The sequence below is a fragment of the Vanacampus margaritifer genome, chromosome 11, assembly GCF_051991255.1.
Source record: "Vanacampus margaritifer isolate UIUO_Vmar chromosome 11, RoL_Vmar_1.0, whole genome shotgun sequence".
In the NCBI taxonomy this organism is placed as follows: Eukaryota; Metazoa; Chordata; class Actinopteri; order Syngnathiformes; family Syngnathidae; genus Vanacampus; species Vanacampus margaritifer.
Window position 1 is genome coordinate 19,515,846 of NC_135442.1, and position 25,854 is coordinate 19,541,699.

Below are 25,854 nucleotides of genomic sequence, written 5' to 3' on the forward strand. Positions count from 1 at the left end.
AGTTGCGCAGTACAAGGTTTAAGAGGGGAGCAGCAGAAAAGGTGAAAAGAGAGGAAATGGAAGAAAAAAAAACTTGTAACAGACAGAATACCATCCGTACAAAAAACAAAACATTACAATGTCACATTGGAGTCAAATTGTACGTGGGACAGTAGTGAAGGAAGGACAGGACAACGTAGGATAGGGAACAGAATGGTGAGGCTGTGTAAATTCTAAAAAAATAAAATTCAAAGAATTTGCGAGGTCAGGAGAGTTTTTTTTACGTGGCCCCATCCAAACAGCTGAATGCCATGAATGTCTTTCTGCAGGCGCATTAAGTGAAATGATGCTCTCATGCTAGCCAAGATGGGAGGGAAGCCCGACCAGCAAGACACTACCCATGTGTAAAATGTGTGACATGTAAAAATATCATTAGAGCAACAAAGCTTATTTGATTTTTGAAGGTGATTTATTTGTAGCCTTGTAGCTCTTCTTAATAGATCTTATGCCATCTTCATTGAAAGACCAGCAACCACCACAGGCCATTTGTGTTACATACTGTATACATACAGGAGCAGTCTGAATCAACAATAACCATATAGTCATGTTATAAGTTATGAACCATTTATTGATATGAATTCTTACATTTTCAAATAGAAGCGTCTTAACAAGTTTCCATTATGCGTCTGATAGACCCGATCCTCATGTCAACCGGACCCAACCCCATGTCTCTCACACTCCTGTACTCCCCGGGCCTCAGGTAAAGCATTCTGCCCCTGTAGTGGGGCTGCTCGTACAGCAGCCAGTGGCCCTCCAACACCTGCGCGGACAGGCAGTCGGACATACGCAGCGTGTCCAAGATGTTGTCGCAGTCTTCTAGCAGCTCGTTCATCTGACCTCCAAAGTTCTCTCTCTCAAAGATCTTCATCCTGAACGGACCTCGGTGCTGCCAAGTAAGGCACACAGATTAGGTAGGACCAAACATTTCACATCCCAGTTGGGAGCTTTCCGAAAAGTAGCAGACTCCAACTTTGACGTTCTTACCATGGGGATCATGCGGCAGGATCGGATGCAGTCGCTCATACTGATTCCCATCAGGCGCTGGTTGTCGGGGTACTCTCCTCTGCGGACCAACATCTGGTGGCCCATGAAATTAGTGCGCTCGTACACCATGAAGCAACCGCTCTCCACCCGGCAGGAGTTGCAGCGGCTCAGGAAGGAGGTCAACTCGGCGCAGTCGCTGCTGGTCTCATAGGAGCGACCCTGGAAGTTCTTGTCCTCATAGAAGATGATCTTGAAAAACAAATAAAAACAAAACAATCAGAATCTCCACAGCTATGTTATAAAAATAAATAAATACATAAAAATGTGCATACTCTCCCCATGCTGATGTCCAATCCTGTCCCTGATTGCACTGCCGCTTGTACCCAGCCGCTGAAACCTTTTATAGCTGGTCATGATAGCCAAATGATCTATGGAGCTTTTGTTCGGAACGTCTTACTCAGCAGCACAGCATACAGACCTGTAATGTTTGTTCAATCGCTTTGAAAATAGTTATTATTCCTGACTGTATGCATCTGGTCCAGTCACCTCTCCTATGGGGTGAAGGCGTGTCACCTGGGCCTCTTTGTGTTCGTTCTGTGGGCATGAGCACTTTGTTGCAGGGTGAAAAAATATCTTTGTCTCATAATTCACTGGTGCGGGTCCTGATGTTTTTTGTGCCTCTGGACTGTCTTCAATTCTTTATACAGCAGATCTACTTTTTGGAAATATGAAAAAAAGGTTGTGCCCGGTGACGGCTTGTCAATAGAGGGCGGTAGGCACGCTCCCCCACCCAGCTGAGTCACTTGGAAAGGTACAAAAATTAAATATAGTGTGAACTCGCTAAGTCAACCCCGACTAAGTGGAAATTGTCCAATCGCAGGTGATCGAGGCACGGCAGTTTTATTTTTTGTTCGAGTTGTTTTCTCCAGCATTCATGTTCGAGGTGCAGTAAAAAAGGAAGCAAAACTAAAAAATTACTACAGGTTTACAAGGTACTTTGAGATTACACCATGCTATTTTTGTCACTTTATTTAAGTTAGCAGCTAATCTAAACTACTATTGTCGTCCAAGCTGGCAATTTATAACACACTGCCACCTATTGGTTTGACAGAAGTAATTGATTGGCGTTTAAAAATATGCTAATGATTTGACTTCACATCATGTTTATTCATCCCTTGTTTCATTTTCAGCAGACACTATGCAGTTATTTAGTGTCTTCCTCAAGATTGTGTGATGACTTTCAGAGAGCACAAGATGTATACATAGAGAAAAGCTAAACATGCTGGGTCAGCTGCCTGATTCTTTGACAAGAGGCACAAAGAGAAATCAGACTTGACCATTTTGCTGATATGCAAATGGCCAAATTTAGATGATAATAGCTTTCCCCCGTCTGCACATTCTGCATTTTGATATAAAACAGCATGGAGGCGCACCAGGCGGTGGGGAAGCCTGCAATATCTGGAAAAATGGGGATGGTTGGAAGTACGGATGTTCACATTTTTTCTTAGATTTCTGAAGTGACTGTGGGATTTTGCTGCACTCCAGCCAAATACCAGCATCGCTGTGCAGTGAGCAAGCCGTAATCAGCGGACAAAAAGTTGGGACAAAGGGCTTGCGATTTGGCAGCAGGCAGACGGACACTCAAGCATGTGGTCTTCTTGCAAAGCAACAGAACTGCGTTAACCAGAAAAACAAAGGATTGATCGGAATCAGCCATCCTTGCTGTTTACATTTGCCTCAAACGCGTTGAGGGCGGAACTGGGACACTCCGAGTTGGATAAATCCGACTTTAAACCTTCCTCGAATGCAGCATAAGACCACCATTTTGACTTATGACGAACTGTGAGCTTGGAATAGTCAGTACGCGCAAGTATCACACGCACTGGGGCGCAACCTTGTTGGCAGCACAGTCAGTAATGAATTTCCCCATCTGCACGTAGTATGTGGATTAGACGCTCCCACATTGCTCCATTTATACCGTTTAGCGCCGCGGAAAAGCCACAAAAGCCTTTAGTGGATTTGGCCCTAAGTGGAGAAAGCACTGAGAGAGATAGAAATGGATTTTACATTATTCTCAGTGCTTTTATTCTATCGTGAGAATATGAGAATTAACGCTAATATGCTAACAGTTGTTAAAATAACATATAATGTATCAGATCATCAACTTGAGAACAGAAAGCGGTGAGGTAGAGCCAAGCAATATGGATTTTAGTTTGTGCTCTGTGGTAAAGTAACATTTTAAAGGAGATGAAATGCTAACATGCTAACACTTGGCATGCTAACAACTAGCAAAAATGGTTAAATTACCCCTTGTGGCACTGAGATGCTTAGATAATTTAACAATTTTTCCTATTCTTTTCTACGTGGTAGGCGCTGTACGAGTATTGGACTGCAATTATTGTGGTGTTAAAATAGCAAGGACTGGACATTGCTTAATCAGTATGATGTGGTCATTAACATTATATGATGGCCGTGTCAAACATCATCCTGGCTTCGAGTACTATGCCAGCTAATGCACTGAATTGCTCAGTTTTCCCTCTAAACTTGTTGGAAACAGAAGTACAAGAACATTTAAGGCTCTAGCAGCTTTATTCCATTTTTAGACTTTTCTTTGGGCTTGGACGTAGGCCTGTTTTTGATGACCCTATTGTTGAATTGTCTAGTGTGGCGATCAGCACTAAATGCTGTAGCCATTGTTATGACATTGCTGTGCGATGCACAGTAGCTGTATAAATCCACAACAGGCCTGTGGAGAACATTCTGATTAACAAACTGCAGGTAAAAGTTGTGTGAAGCCCAAACATGGAGCAAGTGGGAAAGGTAGGAAGATTTTGTGACAAATTGCCACCATAACATGTCTGATTGTTTGTATTGTTTTTATTTACTTCCTGATAACTATTCATATATAGTCATACCTTGATTTTCGAGTTTAATTAGGCCCTCTCAATTCAACAATGAAATGAAGGACAATGGCATTAAGACCTACAATCCCCTCCCAAAAACACCAACAGATTTTTTAATAAGAAAAATAATTATTGTACTGTAAAATTTAATAATACTAATAATTATAATACTAATAATGATAATTATAACAATAATAATGATAACAACAACAACAATAATAATAATAATAATAATAATAATAAAACTGAATATAAATAATAGAGGTGTCAGGTGATGACATTTTTTAATTGTAATTAATCGCATGACTTTAATGGTTAACTCGTGATTAATCGAGAATTTTATATCTGTTAATTATGTTAAAATCTGTTAAACAGTAAAATGTATATAAGTTTTCATACTCTTGTTACATACTTTTACAACATAAAAGTGGAAAAATGTTTAACTAAAAGAAATATGGCTGTATCCTTTAGTCATTGATACAGTAATTTCATTATAATTCATAAAATTTATTTAAAATTAAAAAGGTGTACTGTATTGTAAAAAAAAACGAGTGTGATATTGATTTGTGTTGAGGTCATTTTTCTGCCACTAGATGGCATAATTGCATTTGGTGACAGCTCAGTGCATTCTTCTTTTCATATCATATCATATCTACTCATTAGCATGTCAGTAATTTGTAAAATTCTGCAAATTTTTAAAATTATAAAGTACAACTTGACCCGTCTCCACAAATATAGCCTGTGTGTGTGTGTGTGTGTGTGTGTATCTATCTATCTATCTATCTATCTATCTATCTATCTATCTATCTATCTATCTATCTATCTATCTATCTATCTATAGCGCTCTCTCTCTCTCTCTCTTTATATATATATATATATATATATATATATATATATATATATATATATATATATATATATATATATATATATATATATATATATATATATATATATATATATTTATATGTATATATATACACACACACACACACACAAATAAAAAGAAGATCCCCCAAGAAAAGCTTGTAGAAGTGGCTTGGTAAAGGAACGTCTGGGCTTTCCTGCTAAAGCTACTGCCCCCACAACATACAACATTCATGTGTACGATTGCGTTTCCAAAACATGTCCATTAATAATGGCATGCGATTATGGTGCCTAGCGGTGACACGTGACAGTAACAGGAAAGACATATCCAGCTTTAACAAAATGGCAGCGGGAGCAATACTAAGCTAGCATAAACACTTTAAACAAGCTGACGTTAGCCACAGTAGCTATGCTGGTGGCATTAACCTACTTATTTGTATTGGAATGATACTATCACACTAATGCTTGAATTTTTTTTTTTTTTTTTTTGTAATGTACACAGCAAAAACTGGAGAGTTAAAATTTGTTAAATTTAAGTTAAATTTGTGGGAGTTCCTATTAACTCTGAAAGTGTAACTTTTCAGAGTTAAATGGTGCCCTGAGTAGGTGTTCTTTCAGTTGATCACCTCGAGTGAGATCAACTCCACATTAGATTAACTCCACCTTGTGTGACATATTGCAATATTGTACAAGGGTCACGTGACTTCTTTATGTTGTTGACAACTGGGGTCAGCGAGCATGCGCAGTAGGATTCTGCAGGTTCCGGCTGGACGCGGTTGGCCGCTGTGATTTCTGTAACGTCTCAAAAATAAAAGCTGATTGTTAAACGCAGTACAGTGCAACCTTTTGTTGTTTCATCAGAAATAACACACCTTGCACCTGCACCTTCACTCACAGAGGAGACTGTGGTCAACATTAACATGTTTCAAATGCTCTCTTCAAAAGAGGTGTTCTCAATTAGTTCAGTTTAAATTGAAAAACATCATGACATCAGCCCGTCATTGACTGATAACCGCCTTTTGAAGCGAAGTAGTCTATTTTTTCAAAGCAAAGTGGTTAAATGTATTTATTTCATTAACTATTTTATTGTTTTTATTTATATTTTATTACGCAGTGCCCACCACCCCCCCCCCCCCCCTCTTTATATACTGTACATGCAGTAATGTAACTATGTGTTTAAAATATGTTTTGCTTTTGACCTATTGTGAGTGGGTCTGGGCCGCATCCCCTGTGACAAACATGAGTGCACTGTGTCCGTTAACAACATCCTCTTTTTTTAATTTTGGTGCCCAGATCATCTTTTACCAGGAGCAGAACTTCCAGGGCGACTATTACGAGTGCAGCAGCGACTGTCCTGAGCTCAGTAGCCACTTGAGTCGCTGCAGCTCAGTGCGTGTCAAGAGCGGGGCCTGGGTTCTGTTCGAGAGGCCAAACTATCTGGGCGGCCAGTACGTCTTAACCAGGGGCGAGTACCCAGATTACCACCACTGGAAAGGCAACACCGACAGCATCCGTTCCTGTCACGTCATCCCCAATGTACGTTTTGCACAGAACAAAGGCAGCTTCATTCCATGCTCAGAATCTTGGCTCAGTTCTCTGAGATATATCATTTTAATATTCCACTCTCATTTTTACTATAACAAACATGAGGATTTCTTTATTTATTTATTACAATTTGTGAAAATTAAGTTGCATACGAATGATAGTTATTATTATTACAGGGAAAGAATCGCTGTAGCTATTAGGAGGAAATAAGTTGGGTTGTAATTTTACAAGAAAACCAATTTACAAGAGAAAGTTGCTAATTTATGCGGAAAAAGTTGTAACGTTTCAAGAATATATTGCAATTTTATAAGAATTGCAGTATTAAGCTTAAAAATATGACAATACATTTCACAAAATAATCATAATTTTCTAAGTATACATTCGTAATATAAATCGTAATACTATAGGGGAAAGTTTCAATTTTGAGATCAAAATCTTAACATTGGGATAAGACAATTCAAGATCAATTAAGAGAAAATAGTCCTAATTTATTTAGAAAAAAGCAATATTAGGATTTTTTTAACAATTTACAAAGAAATGTCAAATGTTAAGATGGAAAAGGGAAAAGTTGTAAATTTATGACAATAAAGCTGTTATAAGTAATATTATACTCATAACGTTTTGATATTTTACAGTATATTGCAGTCTTGCGATCTTGAGATGAGAAATTTCATGAGAAGGGATATAAGAAAATAATCAGAATTTCTCAAGAATGTTACTATTTGTATGGATGTGGACCCAAATGCAGGGAAGCAAGGCAACGAGGCAGGGGCACTAAAAAATAAGAAGGAATTTCTGCAAACAAACACAATCAGCGAAAACATGTGACAAAAACAATGAACGGAAGCAGGGAACTAAATACAAACAAATTGATGATGCAACGAGAAAAACCTGGACAATACGTGGCTGAGGGAGATCAAGATGGTGACAGACCTGCCGATGATTCTGGAAAAAACTTCCAAAAGTGCGAAGTCGTGGCAGAGACGGCTAGAAAAGGGCATTAGACTCTAGGGTAATATTTCAAAAGAAAAAAATGGATTTGAAATAAAACTTTATTGATAAAAGTTCTGGAATGTTACTGACACCACTTATATATTGTGTTTATTTATGTTTGTATGGTTCAATTATGATAAATGTCATCTCTAGCACAAGTTCAGTAAAAATGACATTGAATTCTTTGCTTATTTTCCAGTTTTCTGGCACGTTCCGAATCCGCATTTTCGAGAAGCCTGACTTCAGTGGTCAGATGCTGGAATGCACGCAAGATGTCAATCAACTATCAGACGTTTGGTCCCCGGGAGACGTTCACTCTGCCCAAGTCCAGGACGGCGCCTGGATCTTCTACGAGCTTCCCGACTACAGCGGACAGCAGTATCTGCTGGAGAGGGGCCAGTACCGCCGATTCGGCGAGTGGGCCGCCATGGAGCCCCTGGTGGGATCCCTCCGGCGTGTCCACGACATTTAGATGCAACTTCACTTCGAGAAATAAATATAAATAGGATGCAACAAATCAGGAAATATCTGTTGTTGTTGTTTTTGTTTTTAATATACATGTAATGTTAATACTATCGGCCCTATTTTTGTGCCCAGCACAAGTATAGCGCAAAGCGTGGTCTAGCTGTGCACATGGGTGGAGCTTTCTTTCTTTTGGTATTTGCATTGACTTTGCGCCCGTGGAAATGGGTGTAATGGGAGTTTACTCCATTGTGTTGGAAGGAACAAAGCGTTTTCCTGACTAAAAAAAGCGGCCTCCGTCATTTGCAGAGGCAGGGGGTGCTTGGAGCGAAGTCAACCCGAATACACCGGGCTTGATATTGCCGTATACAGAAACAGAATCCGTGCTTGGCATTGACAAATAAACAATATCTCTCTTTGCGGATGATGTGATGTGAGCAACTTGAAACCACCACAAGTCATGTCGATTCAACTCAACACGACCCTCACCACTCATTATTCTCAGGGCAGATGAAGTGCATTACACTACCTACGCCACCATTTAGACCTCCTTTTTTCAAGTCTAAAATCAAGTACTTTCTGTCACCATATGCAAAAAGTACTGGGGTGGCAGCTGAAACGCCCAATTTAGGACTTATACGTCTACCAAATTCACAAACTCGCTTTCTGCACCGACCAACCGGGCCTGGTTTGGATGAGGACTCACTTCCCTGACGGCGTCTTCTTGCAGTGCTTCAACTTATGAAATGGACTCTCGCACGATTCTAGTTAAAGTTGTTTAGCACCACATGCATCCATTGCAGCCTGGTCATCCTGGTAGGGGGATTTTCACATTTGGAGCCTCTTCTCTAGGTTTCTTTTCCTCTGATATTTTTGTTGTTGTTTTTCCTTGCCCTCTTGTGGTTAGATGGGGGGGGGGTCAATAGTGGGTTTGTGAAGCCCTTTTGTGATTATTCAAATGTGTTTGTAAAAAAAAAAAAGGGAAAAATGGGAATACATATTATTTATGGCTTATTAGGCCACAAATATAGTGGTGTGGCCCAGTTGAGGTCAATTTGGGTGAATGTGGCCCCTAAACTCAAATTACATTGACACCCCTACATTATAGGGTAAAAGTCACAATTTTAAAATAATTATTCACAATAATTACCCCAAAAACTGAATGAAGTTGTGCCATTACACTGAAGAAAAGTTCTTGTACATCAGTTGCACATGATTATACGCGTTAAACTGATGTCATTTTCCCTTTTTAGTAGTAATTTATGAAATTATTAGAGTAATATATGTTAGTTTAAGATGTTTTAACTAGTGTTTTGAATAAGTAAATTGGACTATTATTATTATTATTATTATTATTATTATTATTATTATTATTATTATTATTATTATTATTATTATTATTATTATTATTATTAAAAGGCCATTTTCAGTGCATTAGTTAAATCTTGTTATCCATCCATTCTCTATACCACTTATCCTCACTAGGTGTGCTGGAGCCGATTCCAGCTTACTTTGGCCAAAAGAAGGGGTACACCCAGAACTGGTCACCAGCCAATCTCAGGGCACATATAACAACCATTAACATTGACTGGACATGCATGTTGGAATGCAGGAGGAGGATGCAAACAACCGTATTGCTGTAACATTCGACTTTCTTTTCTTGCTGTGATAACATGGTTGCTCATGAGGCCTAGTTGTGTTGAGCATAGATCTGATTACTCAGCGGGATTTGACCGTCAGAGCGCGGACATGCCAGCTGGTGTTAAGAGCTGATGACGCAGCGAGTTTTGCTAGTGTGGGGTATGGTACATGCCAGCTGCTGTTAGTGCTGATGCAAAGCTCACTGGAACAACACTGAGAGCAACTACAAACACGAAGGAGGCATGGTTCCCAGGTTATCACCTCCTTGTAGCTGATGGGAGTGCTGCAACAAGGATTCAAAGAATTTTATTTTCATACCAACACATGCAAAAAAATTAAAATAAAATAGCTGTATTCCATTACAGTAAGGAGGGGGGAAAATACAGATCATGTTACGAACTACTTTTAAAAAGTAACTGTATTGTAATTTGGAACACATTTTTAACTTAATCCTCCCAACCCTAGTGATATTGAACCAATAGATAAGGGTGAGGGGATGCTCCAAAAATTTGAGGAATTGGCTACCCTAAAAGCATTGTGATGCCTAAAAAGGCAAGGGGAACTCAAAGAGTAACAGGATACCCAAGAGTTATAGTTTAGATATCTAAAAGGTAAGGGACACACAATACGTAGGGAGAAAAAAAAGGTGGCATAGCAAATAATAATAATAATAATAATAATAATAATAATAATAATAATAATAATAATAATAATAAATAAGTTAATAAATTAATAAATTAATAATAAAAAACAGAGTGATGCCAAAAAAGGACAGAGAGACCCTACAAGTACTCCCAAAAACAAGGGACTGATGGGATGGATGTTTTTTTTACCGAGCTTTTAAATGTCCAAACTCTATAGTTCTACTGACATCCACTAGATAGCAGCACTGCTGCATTACAATGATCGCGCTGAACCAGCCAACCCTTACATTCGAATGACGTCGACTTTGAAGTCCAATCGAGTGCAACTATTTTAAGTCTTCTTTAGTTGACCTCAATTGAATTTTAATTTTTTTTTGTGTGCCTTAGGTTAGGTGATTTCGTGACGTCAAGCTGCAGCGGCAACTGGAAACAGCATTGCCATGGAAACCAACGTGTGCTCCACTTATCTGTAATCCATCATCCATCCTGGATGTCAGAGCAGGAAATCATGGCTCACCTAAAAAGAGCCCGTTTCTTAACTTTATCAGAGCTTTTATTCATTTTATTGTGTATTGTTTATGTCTTATGTATTGTTCTCTCGTCCGTCGTGGTCGCTGTTTCCACTAGCTAGCGTTCCTCGTGTTCAACTCACGTGGATTTGTTAAAGCTGGCGTGAACCAAATGTGCTTTGCTGTCTGTGCTGACGTCTACTCGCCCGTCTCATTTGCATGAAAGAGAAACGCCTGACGGCCTCAACTTCACGCTGCATCATTTAGTCTCAGCGAGTGTGCGTTTGCACACATCAAACGTTCGCTATATGGGCTGCCAAGCAATCACACAGTTAGTCACAATTTTATGCTTATATCCCCATTATATCACACGCAATATCAATTACCATCACAATACAGTCCTGATAAATAAGACTATTATCATGATTAGTATACTATTATAGTATTAACAACTCCAATTAATAATATCTCCTCCAACTCTTGCTGCTATAGCACTAATATACTACTTCTAATTGTTCCACCACTGGCACCACTGGTCATGATCCGAGCAGTTGCCTAGGGCCTCACGTTACTAGAGGGCCCCATAAAATTCCTCATACACTAATAGCCAATATAGTTTTTACTTATTTACGCACATTAATTATGTTTTTGATCCAAATCATTTCGCTAAAATGCCAGCAGAAGGCTTCTTGTATCGTATGTCTCTTGCCCCCCCCCCCCCCCCCCCTCAGTTTCCACTAATGGATCAGTCCCATCTTAATGTGCATGCGCAAAAACAGCAGAAGGGCGCCAATTGACGGTAGTGAGCGAAACTGAGAAGAAAGCAGAACGTAAAAAATGAAACAAAGTTATCCTAGTGGGGCTGAAAAGAATGAGGAGGAAAGTAAAACGTTGATTGACAAGTTACCAAAAATGACAAATATTTTCACTGCGTCTATGGCGACTTACAGCCTGCAGCAGCAACAACAAGATCGACGCATGTTGGGGGACGCAAAAGTAGTGAGTAACTGTTCAGCTGGTGACATTTCCCCTGAATTGATAAGTATTTCTTCATCTCATTGAACTTGGGAGGGCCTGTTATCGTTGCAGCTTACCACCCGCATGACGGTTGCTATTTTTAGAACAAGCCGGGATATGTACGTCGCTACCCTGGCTACGTGACATATTTAAGCTAGTTTTAAATGAATTCATGTGCTGATGGACCGTTTAAACAATGTTCATATATTTGTAGCATCACTTGTTTCTCCTGTGAGTTGCAGCCAGCCTGTTTTTAGGCTTGTCATGATGCATTTTCCAAACTGGCCCAGAGTGATTATTATTATTATTTTTTTAAGTTTTGTCTTAAGAAGTCACCCCGCAAAAGAATATTCTTTCACTATAAGCATTAAATAATCATTTTAGGGGTTTTCACTGAGCAGGAAGGGTTTGAAATATGTAACTAGCAACATAATGTACAGTGCTCAGCACTAAAGAGTACACCCCCTTTGAAAAGTAAAGTTTTAAACAATATCTAAATGAATACAACAACAAGTGGGAAAGTGTTTTCGTTCAGTAACACCCATTTATAATCAACTGTCTGCTTGACTGAATTGACTGATTGAATAATGAGACTCACCTGTAGACGCTTGAGCTTTGCTCCAGAGACGTTCTGTGGGGTGTACTAATTTTTGCAACACCCTCATTTGAGTAAAACTGAAAATGTTGTTCTCTAATCCATATTATTAATTTTACTTTCATGTTATAAGTTAAATAGATGTTATATACATTTAGTCTTGTCATCATTTTAGAAATTGTTTTTGTGTTAATTGACATATTGTTCAAAGTATTATTTTCCAAAGGGGGTGTACTCACTTATGCTGAGCACTGTACAATAGTGGAGTAGAGAGTGCAGTATTTGCCTCAGAGATACAGCGGCGCAGACAAAATCTTCAAATTTCTACATTAGCACTTGACAATACCACTGAATAAGAAGCCTTATACTGTGTTGTGCTGGGAGAGTTACAAAATTATGTCATGCAATTTTAAGGACAAGTACTATATTGGGAAATAGAGGTCTGCCTTTTTTTGGGAGGGAATTTTTATGTACTAGTGGTATTGGTATCTGGTATCAGTATCTGTGACTACTCAACAGTTGAGTATCGGTATCTGTCTGAAAAAAAAGCGGTATTGAACATCCCTATTTAAGATATATGTATCTGTCTTCTCAATCGAAAGGGCCTCGTGCCATATTTGCCTGAGGCCCCAAATTTCTTAAATCCGCCCGTGCACCCTGAGCTGGTAGTGATTTTTGTATTCTGCCTCTTGTCTTATTGTGTAAGCACGTTAAGTTATTCTCCTTGCCATTTTGGTGCAAGCACTTTTTGTTAAAGTTATTTCCGCGTTGCCGCTTGCACTTTTTGTTACCGTTTTCCTCCTTGCCTTGCAAGCGATTTATGTTTGGATTTTTGTGTGTTTTTTGTGTAAATAAATATTGTAAACTGTTCTGCTGTCCGCATTTTCTGGGAACCACACCTGAATCATAACAGGCACTAATAAACTACCACTACAAAAACTACTATTACAGTTAAGTACCATACGTAATAAAAGACTCGTACACCTAATCCTCCTCCTACTACTACCACTAATCTAAACGCAGTATTCTGAATAATATTGGTATGAAACATGAATTAACTCTTTGACTGCCAGACGTTTTCAAAAACGGGTTGTCGCCAGTGCCAGCCGATTTAAGCATTTTGAGTGATCTTTCAAGGTCCACAGAAAATGTTGTGTTTGGACTATGGAAACACACATCCGACCAAATGAAACATTGGACTCTCATCTTTCATCAGAAAAAAAAAGTTTGTTTCTACCTTATTCCGTTCTTCAATAATCAACAATAGAAAATGGTTACTTTCACCGAAATTCTCTGTTTTGAAACAAAAAACGGAGAAAAAGAGCTTTTTGTGAAACGATGTTATTTCATGCACTCTAGTGAATTGTACACTTCTTTTTGTCCATGAATGATGCCACAAACACCTAAATAGTGCTTTACTTCTGTAAAACGCTTTCACCAACAATGAAAAAGTGTTTTTTGATTGCAAAATGCGTTTATTTACATTCAACAGTGTAACAATTTGACAAAACAATTTCGCAAACTATTTACAAATGTGTGCAACTGTGGTACTACTTACAATTATGTGGATGTTTCAAATACAGTTTTTCTTTTTGTAACGCTCTCCTGCGTACAAGGAGACGCCAGGACTCGCACACAGTTTACTTTCACTTTCACATTGGTCCGTTTTGCGTGCAAACGTTACACTTTCTTGACGGCCTTTTTTTCCGGGGAATAAAAAGCAAGTAGCACACACTTCCTCCGATGAATATGCATTGGACTCGGGGCACTCTCCGTCGTCCGATCGAACGTCCGCCTGTGCGTGCTCGGTTGCGCTCCGCGTTACGACACCGTCATAGCCGCCGCGTCAGCGGTTCCAATTTCGCTGTCAAGCTCGGTTTCACCTTCATCATCATCGTCATCAATGTACTCTTTTAGCGTTGGTCGATGCCTTTTATCTTGTAAGTGTAGAGCTGCTTGCAAACGCTCGCCATTGCCCGTTCCCTCCTCCATCTAGCTCCATCTAACGTCTTCTACTGCCGCGTCAATGCTTTCCAACCACGGAGTCACCATCATCTTCATCATCGATGATGATCATCGTCATCAACAATGTGCTCTTTTAGCGATGCTTTTGGTCTTTGAAATAAACGGCTCTGGCGTTAGCTCCTCGCGACCGGCCGCCATTTTTCCTTTGTTTTCCATTCTGATCTCCTGCTCAACGCTCTAGCTCCGCCTCTACTGACGCCCACCCGATCTTGTCAAAAGAGAGTCATCGCTGCCTTCTAGGGGCCAAAAATAGTCATTAGGCTCACGAGACCTGCTTAAAACTTTCAGGAGAGCTCCGCAAGCCTTCCCAGCACCCGTTTCAAAAAAAAAAAAAAAAAAATGGGAGGACGTCTTTTAACTCTTTCACTGCCACTGACGTTTAAAGACGTCAAGTAAAAACCTACGCTTCACTGCCAATGACGTCAAAAGACGTCATCCAATGATTTTTTATTTTTTTTTGAAACGGATGCTGGGAAGGCTTGCGGAGCTCTCCTGAAAGTTTTAAGCAGTTTTTTTTGAGCCTAATGACTATTTTTGGCCCCTAGAGGGCAGCGATGACTCTCTTTTGACAAGATCGGGTGGGCGTCAGTAGAGGCGGAGCTAGAGCGTTGAGCAGGAGATCAGAATGGAAAACAAAGGAAAAATGGCGGCCGGTCGCGAGGAGCTAACGCCAGAGCCGTTTTTTTCAAAGACCAAAAGCATCGCTAAAAAAGCACATTGTTGATGACATGATCATCATCGATGATGAAGATGATGGTGACTCCGTGGTTGGAAAGCATTGACGCGGCAGTAGAAGACGTTAGATGGAGCTAGATGGAGGAGGGAACGGGCAATGGCGAGCGTTTGCAAGCAGCTCTACACTTACAAGACGAAAGGCATCGACCAACGCTAAAATAGTACATTGATGACAACGGTGATCATCCTCGATGATGATGAAGGTGAATCCGAGCTTGACGGCGAAATTGGAACCGCTGACGCGGCGGCTATGACGGTGTCGTAACGCGGAACGCAACCGAGCACGCACATGCGGACGTTCGATCGGACGACGGAGAGTGCCCCGAGTCCAATGCATATTCATCGGAGGAAGTGTGTACAGTCTGCTACTTGCTTTTTATTCCCCGGAAAAAAAGGCCGTCAAGAAAGTGTAACGTTTGCACGCAAAACGGACCAATGTGAAAGTGAAAGTAAAGTTTTTTTTTCTGATGAAAGCCGAGAGTCCAATCTTTCATTTGGTAGTATGTGTGTTTCCATAGTCCAAACACAACATTTTCTGTGGACCTTGAAAGATCACTCAAAATGCTTAAATCGGCTGGCAGTGGGGACAACCCGTTTCTGAAAACGTCTGGCAGTGAAAGAGTTAACGTCTTTGGCGCTCCTCCGTAGGTTTTTGCAGAACGTCATTTAACGTCTTTGGCAGTAAAAGAGTTAAGCAGCAAAATCCACCTTTTAATTATTATTATTTTTAATCAATCTCAGGGAGTGGCCATTTTGCCGCCTGCTGTCAACTGAAAATGACACCAAAGTTGCTCAGGGGCCAGGCTCAAGTAATGACCAATGACCTTGTTTTCTGAAGCTGAGGTGTGATTGGTCGTTACTTAAGACCTGTGATGTCATTTTCTGTAGACAGCAAGTCGCAAAATGGGCAACTGTTTAATGTGGACTAACCATTTTTTGTATATTATTATTATTATTGTTTTACAATATAGTGTTTTATATATATATATAGTGTTTCTCAGAGCATCAAACTTATTAATAAAATTTGCACTGGCTAGATTCTGAAGCATTTTGCCGGCCCGACACAATACAGTAGTGACCTAGGGCCACTGTTGTCAGATGTTGGATGTTTTAAATATCCAAAACAGTCAATGTTATGGGCATAAAGAGTTATCATTCAGTGGTTTCCGTAACAAAATATGTCGAATCTGGCAGCTCTGAATATTTGATACCACTGTATCACTAATGTGTGTGATGTCATCTCTATGGACCTTCTTAACTCGGATGGAAAATTATTAATGTTCTATTGTATTTTTAAGATGATAGATAGATAGATATAGATATATGTATATATATATATATATATATATATATATATATATATATATATATATAGGTATATATATATACCGTTTTGTTGAACTGACTAAATTGACTGGTTGGTATATTTTCCTGTCTTAGAAGAGGCTTTTAACTTGCCCCAGCAGCACCACAGATGGCTTTCGTTGCACACACATGCTAGCCAAAGCAAACACTTCTTTATGACCAAGGAACAGAGAGACTCAAACCTCCCCAACACGCACACACATAAGCATGAAGGTGGATGCGAATGTTTACAGTGGCGTATGAGGGGGATCCTGGGAGGTGGCTATTTTTAGCTCCGATTTCATCATTCCTCTCCTCTGCTGGAGCTCTCCGCTGCATTCTAATGAAGAGACCTTATGTTTGCAGCTCGCTCACAAGACAGAAGCAAGAACGCCCTGACTTTCACACCCATGTTTTCCCTTCCTTTCTGGAATTCAGAGTCCTTGACAATGTTGCATTTGCATGAGGCATGACCTATGTGTAGGTCACATGACCAGGACAACAACACAATATATGAATAAAGCATGACAGGAAGTGAAGGTTGCAACTGGCACACCAAGGTCGTATGCTAACTATCAGGCGAGGCTTATTTGTTTGTGCTAGTGTAAATTCCTGTCTGCATCATCTAAATTTTTAGATACTTGTCCAAGGTTTCCATTACATTTAGGTTTTCCCACACATTGATGACACTATACACAGCATCAGTGTCATCTGTACCCCTCCTCCCAAAATATATTGTTTAAAAAAATTTGTATTTGACCAAATGGTGGCTTGTGAGGTTTTAGCGAAATGCTAATATGACTACTACTACAACTACTGCTATTAATACTTCTACTGTTAAGCATCGCAAGAAGCTGGAGCTTTTCCCAGAGGAATACATCAGGAAATGGCTGTCAGTAAATCAAAGGACACATATTGAGACAACCATTCACACCAAGAACCGAACTTCTGATGCATACATGGAAGTCAAAGAGGGCCATTACACTATCAGTTATAGTGCCACCTCAACAGTTATGCATGGTAGTGGTACTGTCATGGCGTGGGCATGTATGGCTGCCAATGGCACTGGTTGGCTTGTATTTAACAACTAATTGGACAGCGCTTCACAGTGCAGATGGACAATGACCTGAAGCATACAATGAAAGCAACCAAAGTTTTTTAAGGCACAAAAATCGAATGTTATGCAATGGCCTCATCAGTCATCTGACCCAGATCAATATGAGCGTGCATTTCACCTGCTGAAGACAAAACTGAATGCAAAATGCCTCAATAACAAGCAGGAACTGAAGACATTTATTTATTTTTATTTTACTTATTGTATTTTAGTATTTTATTGACAGTTTTTTTAATCTACAGATTTTATTTGTATGATCGTGTGCTGAACTTTGAAAACGCTTTTTTATCAAATGTGCTATAGAAATAAAATGGATTGGATTGGAAAGTAATTCCTACACCATGAATAAAAGTTGAAAGTCAGCAGTTAAAGAACATCTTGTTTGTTTCATTTCAAATCCATTGCACAGCTGAAAAACACTGTTACTAATACACAATTGCCATAACTAGTACCATATGCTGCTACCACAAAATTCTGAAGTGACCACCTATTGTACCGGAACAATAATTGTCAGTTTCTTCTTTGATACTGTGCAGGGAGCAGTCTTGTTTAAGTTATATTCCCCACAAAGAAAGTGATTCATTCATTCCAAGGCTATTTTGGGAAACGTGTTGTCTTTGAAAAAGGGGGCGTGGCCAACTGACGCAACGAGATTCCCAAAGCAGGCTCTATTGATAGCATTCTGTGTAAGTGGGAGGAAAAGCGACATATCTGGAATGAAGCGCTGTGTTTACCTTGCTTGCCACCGCCGCTCTTGAACGCCACACATACATTTGTTCGTCCTGCAAAAATGGGCTATCTTGCCATTCTTGGAAGGTAAAACTGAAATATATATGCTCCACTGTAGATTACAGCTGGTTTGTTGCCAAGACTGAAAGAGAGAAAGATGCTTCATATGACAATTTTTGTCCATCCATCCATTTTCATATATGGTAGTAAAGTTTAGGCACACTAATCCCCTCATTAAGGTTGATCTTTTCACATATGCTGTATGTTTTATACACAAAAACAGACGCAATAAAATCAAAATTCTGTGGTTTACATGGTTACTAAATTACCAGCAACAGTGCCACCTCCTTTTGGAAATATATTTACCATTTTTTCCTTTTGGAAATATATTTTGCAAATGCTTACAAAAAAAATAATCCTGGAGTGGATTACATTCCACATTGATGTTGTTTTCGGCTCCTGTTGAGATTTTGTCAAGGTTTTTACGAGGTTATTTTGTACAATGACATTTGAGGTATGATTAGATGCTTGTGAAGTGGCGGCATGTGGAAATGCACTGACTGGTGTTTTGATTTGAGGCAGCAGGGAAGGGGGGCAGGAGGGCGGTAGGAAAGGTAGCGCGAATAGAGAATTTTAATTAAAAACTGCAGAGACACGGCGACCCTGGAAGAAGAGGCACAGAATTTGCCAGATTCCGCTGGTGCCCGTTGAGGAAAAGCAATAACGGGGAGCCAATTAGTTCCATCGCAGGGAACCGGACCTCTCGATAAGCTCCCATTTTCTCATCTACACAAGTTTCTAGTTTTTGAAAACACAACTTGACGTTGTCTATTTCTGGTGGTGGTTTTCATGAATAACTGGTGAGATCAGGAATTGCATTGATCACATAAAACAAAAATTGTTATTCCACCCGTGTTTCTCAGTGCTTTGTTAATTTTTACATGCATGGTACAACTAAAGATATAAATAATGATGACAACAAAAACAAATCATTAAAGTTTGATTTAAGAACTGACATCTAGCTGTTTTCCATGATTTTCACGATACAAACCCAATTTCAATGAAGTTGGAGCGTTGTGTTAAACATGAATGAAAACTGAATACAATGATTTGCAAATAATCTTCAACCTATATTTAATTGAATACACTACAAAGACAAGATATTTAATGTTCAGACTGGAAAACCTTCGGTAACACTTTATTAAAACGTTTGTTGATTAACCATTTTCAATACATTAGTTAAAGATGAAGTCATGAGAACTCATGTTGAACTATCCATCCATTTTCTTAACCGCTTGCCCTCACAAGGGGCGCTGGAGCCTATCCCAGGTGGCTTTGGGCAGTAGGCGGGGTACACCCTGAACTGGTTGCCAGCCAATCGCAAGGCACACAGAGACGAACAACCATACTCACAATCACACCTATGGACAATTTGGAGTGTACAATTAACCTGCCATGAATGCCTTTGGAAATGTGGGAGGAAAACAGAGTACACGGAGAAAACCCACGCAAGCACGGGGACAACATGCAAACTCCACCCAGGAAGGCCAAAGTCTGGACTCGATCTCACGTCCTCTGCACTGGTAGGTGGACGTGCTAACCAGTCAGTCACCGTGCCACCCTCATATTGAACTAATAAATTGTAAATATAAAAACATTAGGAATAAGTAATTTACAAATTGTTATCTAATAACTTGTAAATGCATTAACAAAATATTAAAGTAATGATGAGCTATTATCTGAACTAATGATAAACTCATTAAATTATGAACTCATAACTTGCAAATATTAACTCATGATTAAGAAATACCATTACTAATAACTAAAATGCATAAGTAATAGATTAAGTCATGATGGGCAATTATGAATTCATGTTGAAAAATGTGCTTCTGTGGTATTGACTGTAATACAAACCTTTTTGCAGATCCATTCCAACATTCAATATTGGTGATTGCGCCAATATTTGCAGACTGTTATCATTTACAACTTAGATTTTAATGTGAACAAATTCTCAGCAAATGCCTTCCCAACCCCTTTTCTAAAGTGGCAACACATCATCATGTCCACATGCTTACCATGTTATCTACTACTATTTAAACAAGTATCTTTTCATGTCAACAACACATGTACTAATATTTTTCACCTGATAAAGTGACCACACATGTACAAAACATTTTATTTGTAAATGTCCTCTAAATGTGAACAAGTCTTTAACTTCAGTATGTTTTACATTGCCAATCTAAAATTAAAACAGATTTTTCAGACAAATGTTCTCATGACTTCATCTTTAACTAATGTATTACAAATGGTTAACTAACAAACGTTATTATGAAGTGTTACCAAACTTTCTTGTTTTTAGAAAATCATTTGAATTTTATGGCTGCAACACTTTACAAAAAACTGGGACAGGTGGTAAAAAAAGATTGAGAAATTTGATAAATGTTCATCAAACACCAGTTTAGAACATCTCACAGACGAACATGCTAATTGTGAACAGGTGGGTGCCATGTTGGTGATAAAAGGAGCTTCCTTGAACTGCTCAGTCATTCACAAGCAAAAATGGGGTAAGTGAAGCAAATAGTCAAACAGTTTAAGGACAATGTTCCTCAATGAACAATTGCAAGGAATTTAGGGATTCATAAATATATTTGAAAGGTTCAAAGAATCTGGAGAAATCACTGCATTTATGCGGTAAGGCCAAAAAACAATATTGAATGCCTGTGACCTTTAATTCCTCACGCGGCACTGCATAAAAAAATACATCAATGCGTAAAGGATAACCCCACATGCGCTCAGGAACACTTCAGAAAACCAATGTCAGTAAATATAGTTCAGGACTACATCCGTAAGTACAATTTAAAAGCCTTTTCTCAACAACACCCAGAAACCGCCCAAGTTCATCTAAGCTGGACTGATCCAAAGTGGAAAAGTGTTCTGTGGTCTGACGAGACCACATTTTAAATTGTTTTGTAAATTGTGGATGGCATGTGCCATGCTTGACTGAGTGTGACATTGCCTTTAATTTCATTCTATGGATCATTTCTACTTGGTCTGTTTATTTCTATTGTACAAGGTGGCAATTCTCATAAATATCCCGGGACAGTAGCGATTGCCTACATTTTATGAGAACTTTTTTTTGACTAGTTATCACGTGGGCTCAGGCTCATGTGCAATTCTAATGCTCTAGTGAGGGTAGGTACATTTATTTTTCAAGTACTCCAGTTTGGAAATGATGATCCTTCCCTTGTGTAACTGGCTCTGTGAGTGCACGCTAATCACATTAGTCAGGAGACAGAGGAGCGTAAATGAGGGTGTTTACTGAACTGAATCCATCAGCAAGGGCGGAAATGAGAGAAAATTGTCACTTTTAACTTAAAGCGGCTGGGGAATGCGCTAATCACATGACTTTTGGACTCACTAATTTATAATAATATATAATTAGATACAACTAGATAATGTTATGTTCTATACGGATATTACTTAATTTCAATGGTAAACATGTCTATCTGATGGATTGGGCTATTCTGGTCCACTCCAGTTCTGTAGGTGGCGGTAATGCATTTCACACCAGTGGTGTGAAATGACACATAGAATTAGTTTATTTAGAGAAACAAATTACGTTCCCAATTGAATACTATTTACATTACATACTCAACACAAAGGGGGGGGGGGGGGGGGGGGGGCTTCTTATCTCCCCCACCCCATCTTAATGACCCCATACAAAGGACCAGTGTACCATATTTAGATAGTGACTTGTCTTAAGCGCTGCTGTACTTTGTCAGCGTTTACTAATACAGCTCGTGATATGCACGCACTATTTGATACAATGTTACAGAAATACTCAGACGGTGCTGCATAATAAAATAAATATGCGTGGGAGATTGTAACAATCGCAGTGTGGCACCGCGCCACAGGGTGGCGCTTCTTTGCTTTTGTGTAGTTTGTGTGGACTTTTTCATTTTTTGTGGCGGGAATGTTTTTGATGCCGTACAGGCCTCCAATAATTGTAACGCGTGGTGGCGCCGATTGCCCCCATTGTTTTTTTCCCTTTTGTTTTAATAAAGTGAATCCGTAGATTGTTAATCTTTTGAAACTCTCCTGTTTTTTATTGGCTGACCCGCTGCGCCATCCGTGGCTAATCGGCCCGCGCGCGTTACAATATACACAAGACAGAGTATGATGGGAGGGTTTCAAGTTGGTTGTGTTCTTCTCTCCGACAACAGCACACAACGAAGCAAGTGGCGCCTTCGGCCTGGGAAAATACCAAATAAAAGAAAACTCCACCCATGCGCACAGTTAGACTGCTCTTTGTGCTAGAATTATGCTGGGCATGAAAACAGGGCAACTTGTGTCTGTTCCAGGGACTGAACGAAGTCGCAATAACAGAATGCAAATGAAAAATACAACATTGGGAGAAATGGCAAATGATGGATTTGAATGTCAAGTCGTAGTGACATAAAGGTCTTTGTGACATTTTCTTTTTTTTGGGGGGGTGGGGGTGCTGCAGTGTTGTCACTGGCAGTCTGTCTGTACCACACCTTTGCCAGGATGGTGGCGGCTGCTATGAAATGCCAACAATCAACAATTAATTCTAATTGAGTATTTTTTTAAAACATATATATTTTTTAAATTGTGCTTATTTAATTTTTAGTTTAACTAAACACACTAGGCAAAGGAATGTCAATACAAATTCTGGTATATCCATCCATCCATTCTTTTTCTACCACTTATCCTGGGTCAGGTTGCGGGGGCAGCAGCTTTAGCAGGGAAACCCTTCCCTCTCTCCAGCAACTTTGTCTAGCTCCTCCGCATTCCCAGGCCAGCCGAGAGACAGAGTCTCTCCAGTGTGTCCTTAGTCATCTCTTGGGCCTCATGCTCGGAACACCTCTCCAGGGAGGCATTCAGAAGGCATCTAAACCAGATGCCTGACTCACGTCAGCTGGCTCCTCTCAAAGTAACAAAGTACAAATACTTCGTTACTTACTGATTTTCTTTACTGATGATTATTGATGTAGGAGGATCGGTAAAAATAATTTTTACTATTACTCATCAAGTATATTTTTGAGCATGTACTTTTGGACTTTTACTTGAGTAATCATTTGAGTGAGTACATTTAACAAAGTTGTTTTTTACACAAGTAATTGTACTTCTACTCAAGTAGAGAATGTCAGTACTTTTCACACCTCTGCTCTCGGATGACCGAGCTTCTCATCCTATCTCTAAGGGAGAGCCCGGAAGAAACTCATTTCATCTCGTATCCGGTATCTTGTCCTTTAGGTCCCGACCCACAGATCGTGACCATAGGTGAGGTTAGGAATGGTGATCGACCAGTAAATAGAGAGTCCACATCACAACAGACGCTGCATTGATCCACATGTTGATCTCCAGCTGGGTACCTCGTACTCCCGAACTTCCATGCACCCTCAAGGATCCTGCAGAGAGTGTAGAGCTGGTCCACTGTTCCACGGCCGGGACGAAAACCACACTGCTCCTCCTGAATCCGAGATCCTCTTCAGCACCCCTGAATAAACCTTACCATGGAGCCTGAGGAGTCCCTCTATATTTAGAACACATATTTTAAATATTTAATATTCAAAGACGCATTGTGCAGTTCAAAAAGGTAATGTTAAAGCTTTTTCTAAAATCATGCTTGCTCCATCAATGCCCAGATGAGTACGAAGAGCCCTGACTGTTTTACTCTGACTGCACCTACCAGCTTTTATCTTCCCTACGGACCCTGCACACTCCACAGTTTCTTTGGGCAGGGGCGGAGTTTTTCTTACCTCATTTGAAGTCATGTCTTCGTTTGTCAACTGTGGCTCAATCGTGCACGTACTCGCACGCGCACCATGAACGAGCCTGACACAGATGCTGCAGTTATGCTTTGGGCCAGAGGTGGCAGTCACGAGTAAAAAAGTGACAAACTTCACAAAGATCCTTAAACATCCGTCCGTCCGTCTTCTTCCGCTTATCCGGGGTCGGGTCGCGGGGGCAGCAGCTTTAGCAGGGAAGCCCAGACTTCCCTCTCCCCAGCCACTTCAGCCAGCTCATCCGACGGGACCCCAAGGCGTTCCCAGGACAGCCGAGAGACATAGTCTCTCCAGCGTGTCCTGGGTCGTCCCCGGGGCCTCCTGCCCCGGTAGGACATGCCCGGAACACCTCCCCAGGGAGGCGTCCAGGAGGCATCCGAACCAGATGCCCGAGCCACCTCAACTGGTTCCTCTCAACGTGGAGGAGCAGCGACTCGACGCTGAGTCCCTCTCGGATGACCGAGCTTCTCACCCTATCTCTAAGGGAGAGCCCGGCTACCCTGCGGAGGAAACTCATTTCGGCCGCTTGTATCCGGGATCTTGTTCTTTCGGTCACGACCCACAGCTCGTGACCATAGGTGAGGGTAGGAACGTAGATCGACCGGTAAATCGAGAGCTTTGCCTTTCGGCTCAGCTCCTTCTTCACCACAACGGACCGATACAGCGTCCGCATCACTGCAGACGCTGCACCGATCCGCCTGTCGATCTCCCGCTCTAACCTACCCTCACTCGTGAACAAGACCCCAAGATACTTGAACTCCTCCACTTGGGGCAGGACCTCCTCCCCGACCCGGAGAGGGCACTCCACCCTTTTCCGACTGAGGACCATGGTCTCGGATTTGGAGGTGCTGATCCTCATCCCAACCGCTTCACACTCGGCTGCGAACCGCTCCAGTGAGAGCTGGAGGTCACGGCTTGAAGAAGCCAACAGCACCACATCATCTGCAAAAAGCAGAGATGCAATGCTGAGGCCACCAAACCGGACCCCCTCAACGCCTCGGCAACGCCTAGAAATTCTGTCCATAAAAGTTATGAACAGAAACGGTGACAAAGGGCAACCTTGGCGGAGTCCAACCCTCACTGGAAACAAATTCGACTTACTGCCGGCAATGCGGACCAGACTCTGACATCGGTCGTACAGGGACCGAATAGCCCGTATTAGGGGGCTTGGTAACCCATACTCCCGAAGCACCCCCCACAGAACTCCCCGAGGGACACGGTCAAACGCCTTCTCCAAGTCCACAAAGCACTTGTGGACTGGTTGGGCGAATTCCCACGCACCCTCGAGGACCCTGCTGAGGGTGTAGAGCTGGTCCACTGTTCCACGGCCGGGACGAAAACCACACTGCTCCTCCTGGATCCGAGATTCGACCTCCCGACGGACCCTCCTCTCCAGCACCCCTGAATAGACCTTACCTGGGAGGCTGAGGAGTGTGATCCCTCTAAAGTTGGAACACACCCTCCGGTCCCCCTTCTTAAAAAGGGGAACCACCACCCCGGTCTGCCAATCCAGAGGCACCGTCCCCGATGTCCACGCGATGCTGCAGAGACGTGTCAACCACGACAACCCCACAACATCCAGAGCCTTTAGGAACTCCGGGCGGATCTCATCCACCCCCGAGGCCCTGCCACCGAGAAGCTTATCCTCATCCTCATCCTTAAACATATTTTAAATATTTGACAAATGCATTTATTTTTGTACAAACAAAAAGGTGCAATACATCATAATTTTGGTCACATTTTATTATTAAATGTCTCAGTCAATAATGCAAGTGTTAAAGATCAAATTTACCTATACATTATATGTGGACAGTTTAGTGCTGATTCACAATCGTATACTATATTTCTTTGTGCCGTTACAATGGTGAATTTGGGTCATCCCCCCAAAAATATATTTT

The 25,854-nt window shown here is 40.7% G+C and overlaps 3 protein-coding genes across 3 annotated transcripts in view; 2 read left to right on the forward strand and 1 right to left on the reverse strand.

The window, feature by feature from the left end:
- Positions 1-586: 586 nt before the first annotated feature.
- On the reverse strand, positions 587-1,442 carry LOC144060151 (gamma-crystallin M3-like). The gene is made up of 3 exons (XM_077579391.1): positions 1,356-1,442; positions 1,024-1,272; positions 587-925 (listed from the first exon to the last, which is right to left on the reverse strand). Exons 1-3 carry the CDS (start codon positions 1,362-1,364, stop codon positions 644-646), a joined length of 540 nt encoding a protein of 179 aa, XP_077435517.1. The 5' UTR covers positions 1,365-1,442; the 3' UTR covers positions 587-643.
- A 1,028-nt stretch (positions 1,443-2,470) lies between these two features.
- Positions 2,471-7,859, forward strand: crygs3 (crystallin, gamma S3). Its single transcript, XM_077579393.1, has 3 exons — positions 2,471-3,843; positions 6,087-6,329; positions 7,531-7,859. Exons 1-3 carry the CDS (start codon positions 3,826-3,828, stop codon positions 7,801-7,803), a joined length of 534 nt encoding a protein of 177 aa, XP_077435519.1. The 5' UTR covers positions 2,471-3,825; the 3' UTR covers positions 7,804-7,859.
- Positions 7,860-11,465: 3,606 nt separating this feature from the next.
- The window catches only part of dgkg (diacylglycerol kinase, gamma), a 126,756-nt gene continuing 112,367 nt past the window's right edge, over positions 11,466-25,854 (forward strand). The window contains exon 1 of the mRNA XM_077580156.1: positions 11,466-11,586. The gene's annotated coding sequence lies outside the window, so the exon portion shown is untranslated. The remainder of the gene's footprint in view (positions 11,587-25,854) is intronic.

Excerpts from the sequence above, each read along its gene's own strand:
- LOC144060151 (XM_077579391.1), bottom strand. Across the intron at positions 926-1,023 it reads CCTGCCGCATGATCCCCATG|CACCGAGGTCCGTTCAGGAT; the intron begins GTAAGAACGTCA and ends CTTACTTGGCAG.
- crygs3 (XM_077579393.1), top strand. Across the intron at positions 6,330-7,530 it reads CCTGTCACGTCATCCCCAAT|TTTTCTGGCACGTTCCGAAT; the intron begins GTACGTTTTGCA and ends CTTATTTTCCAG.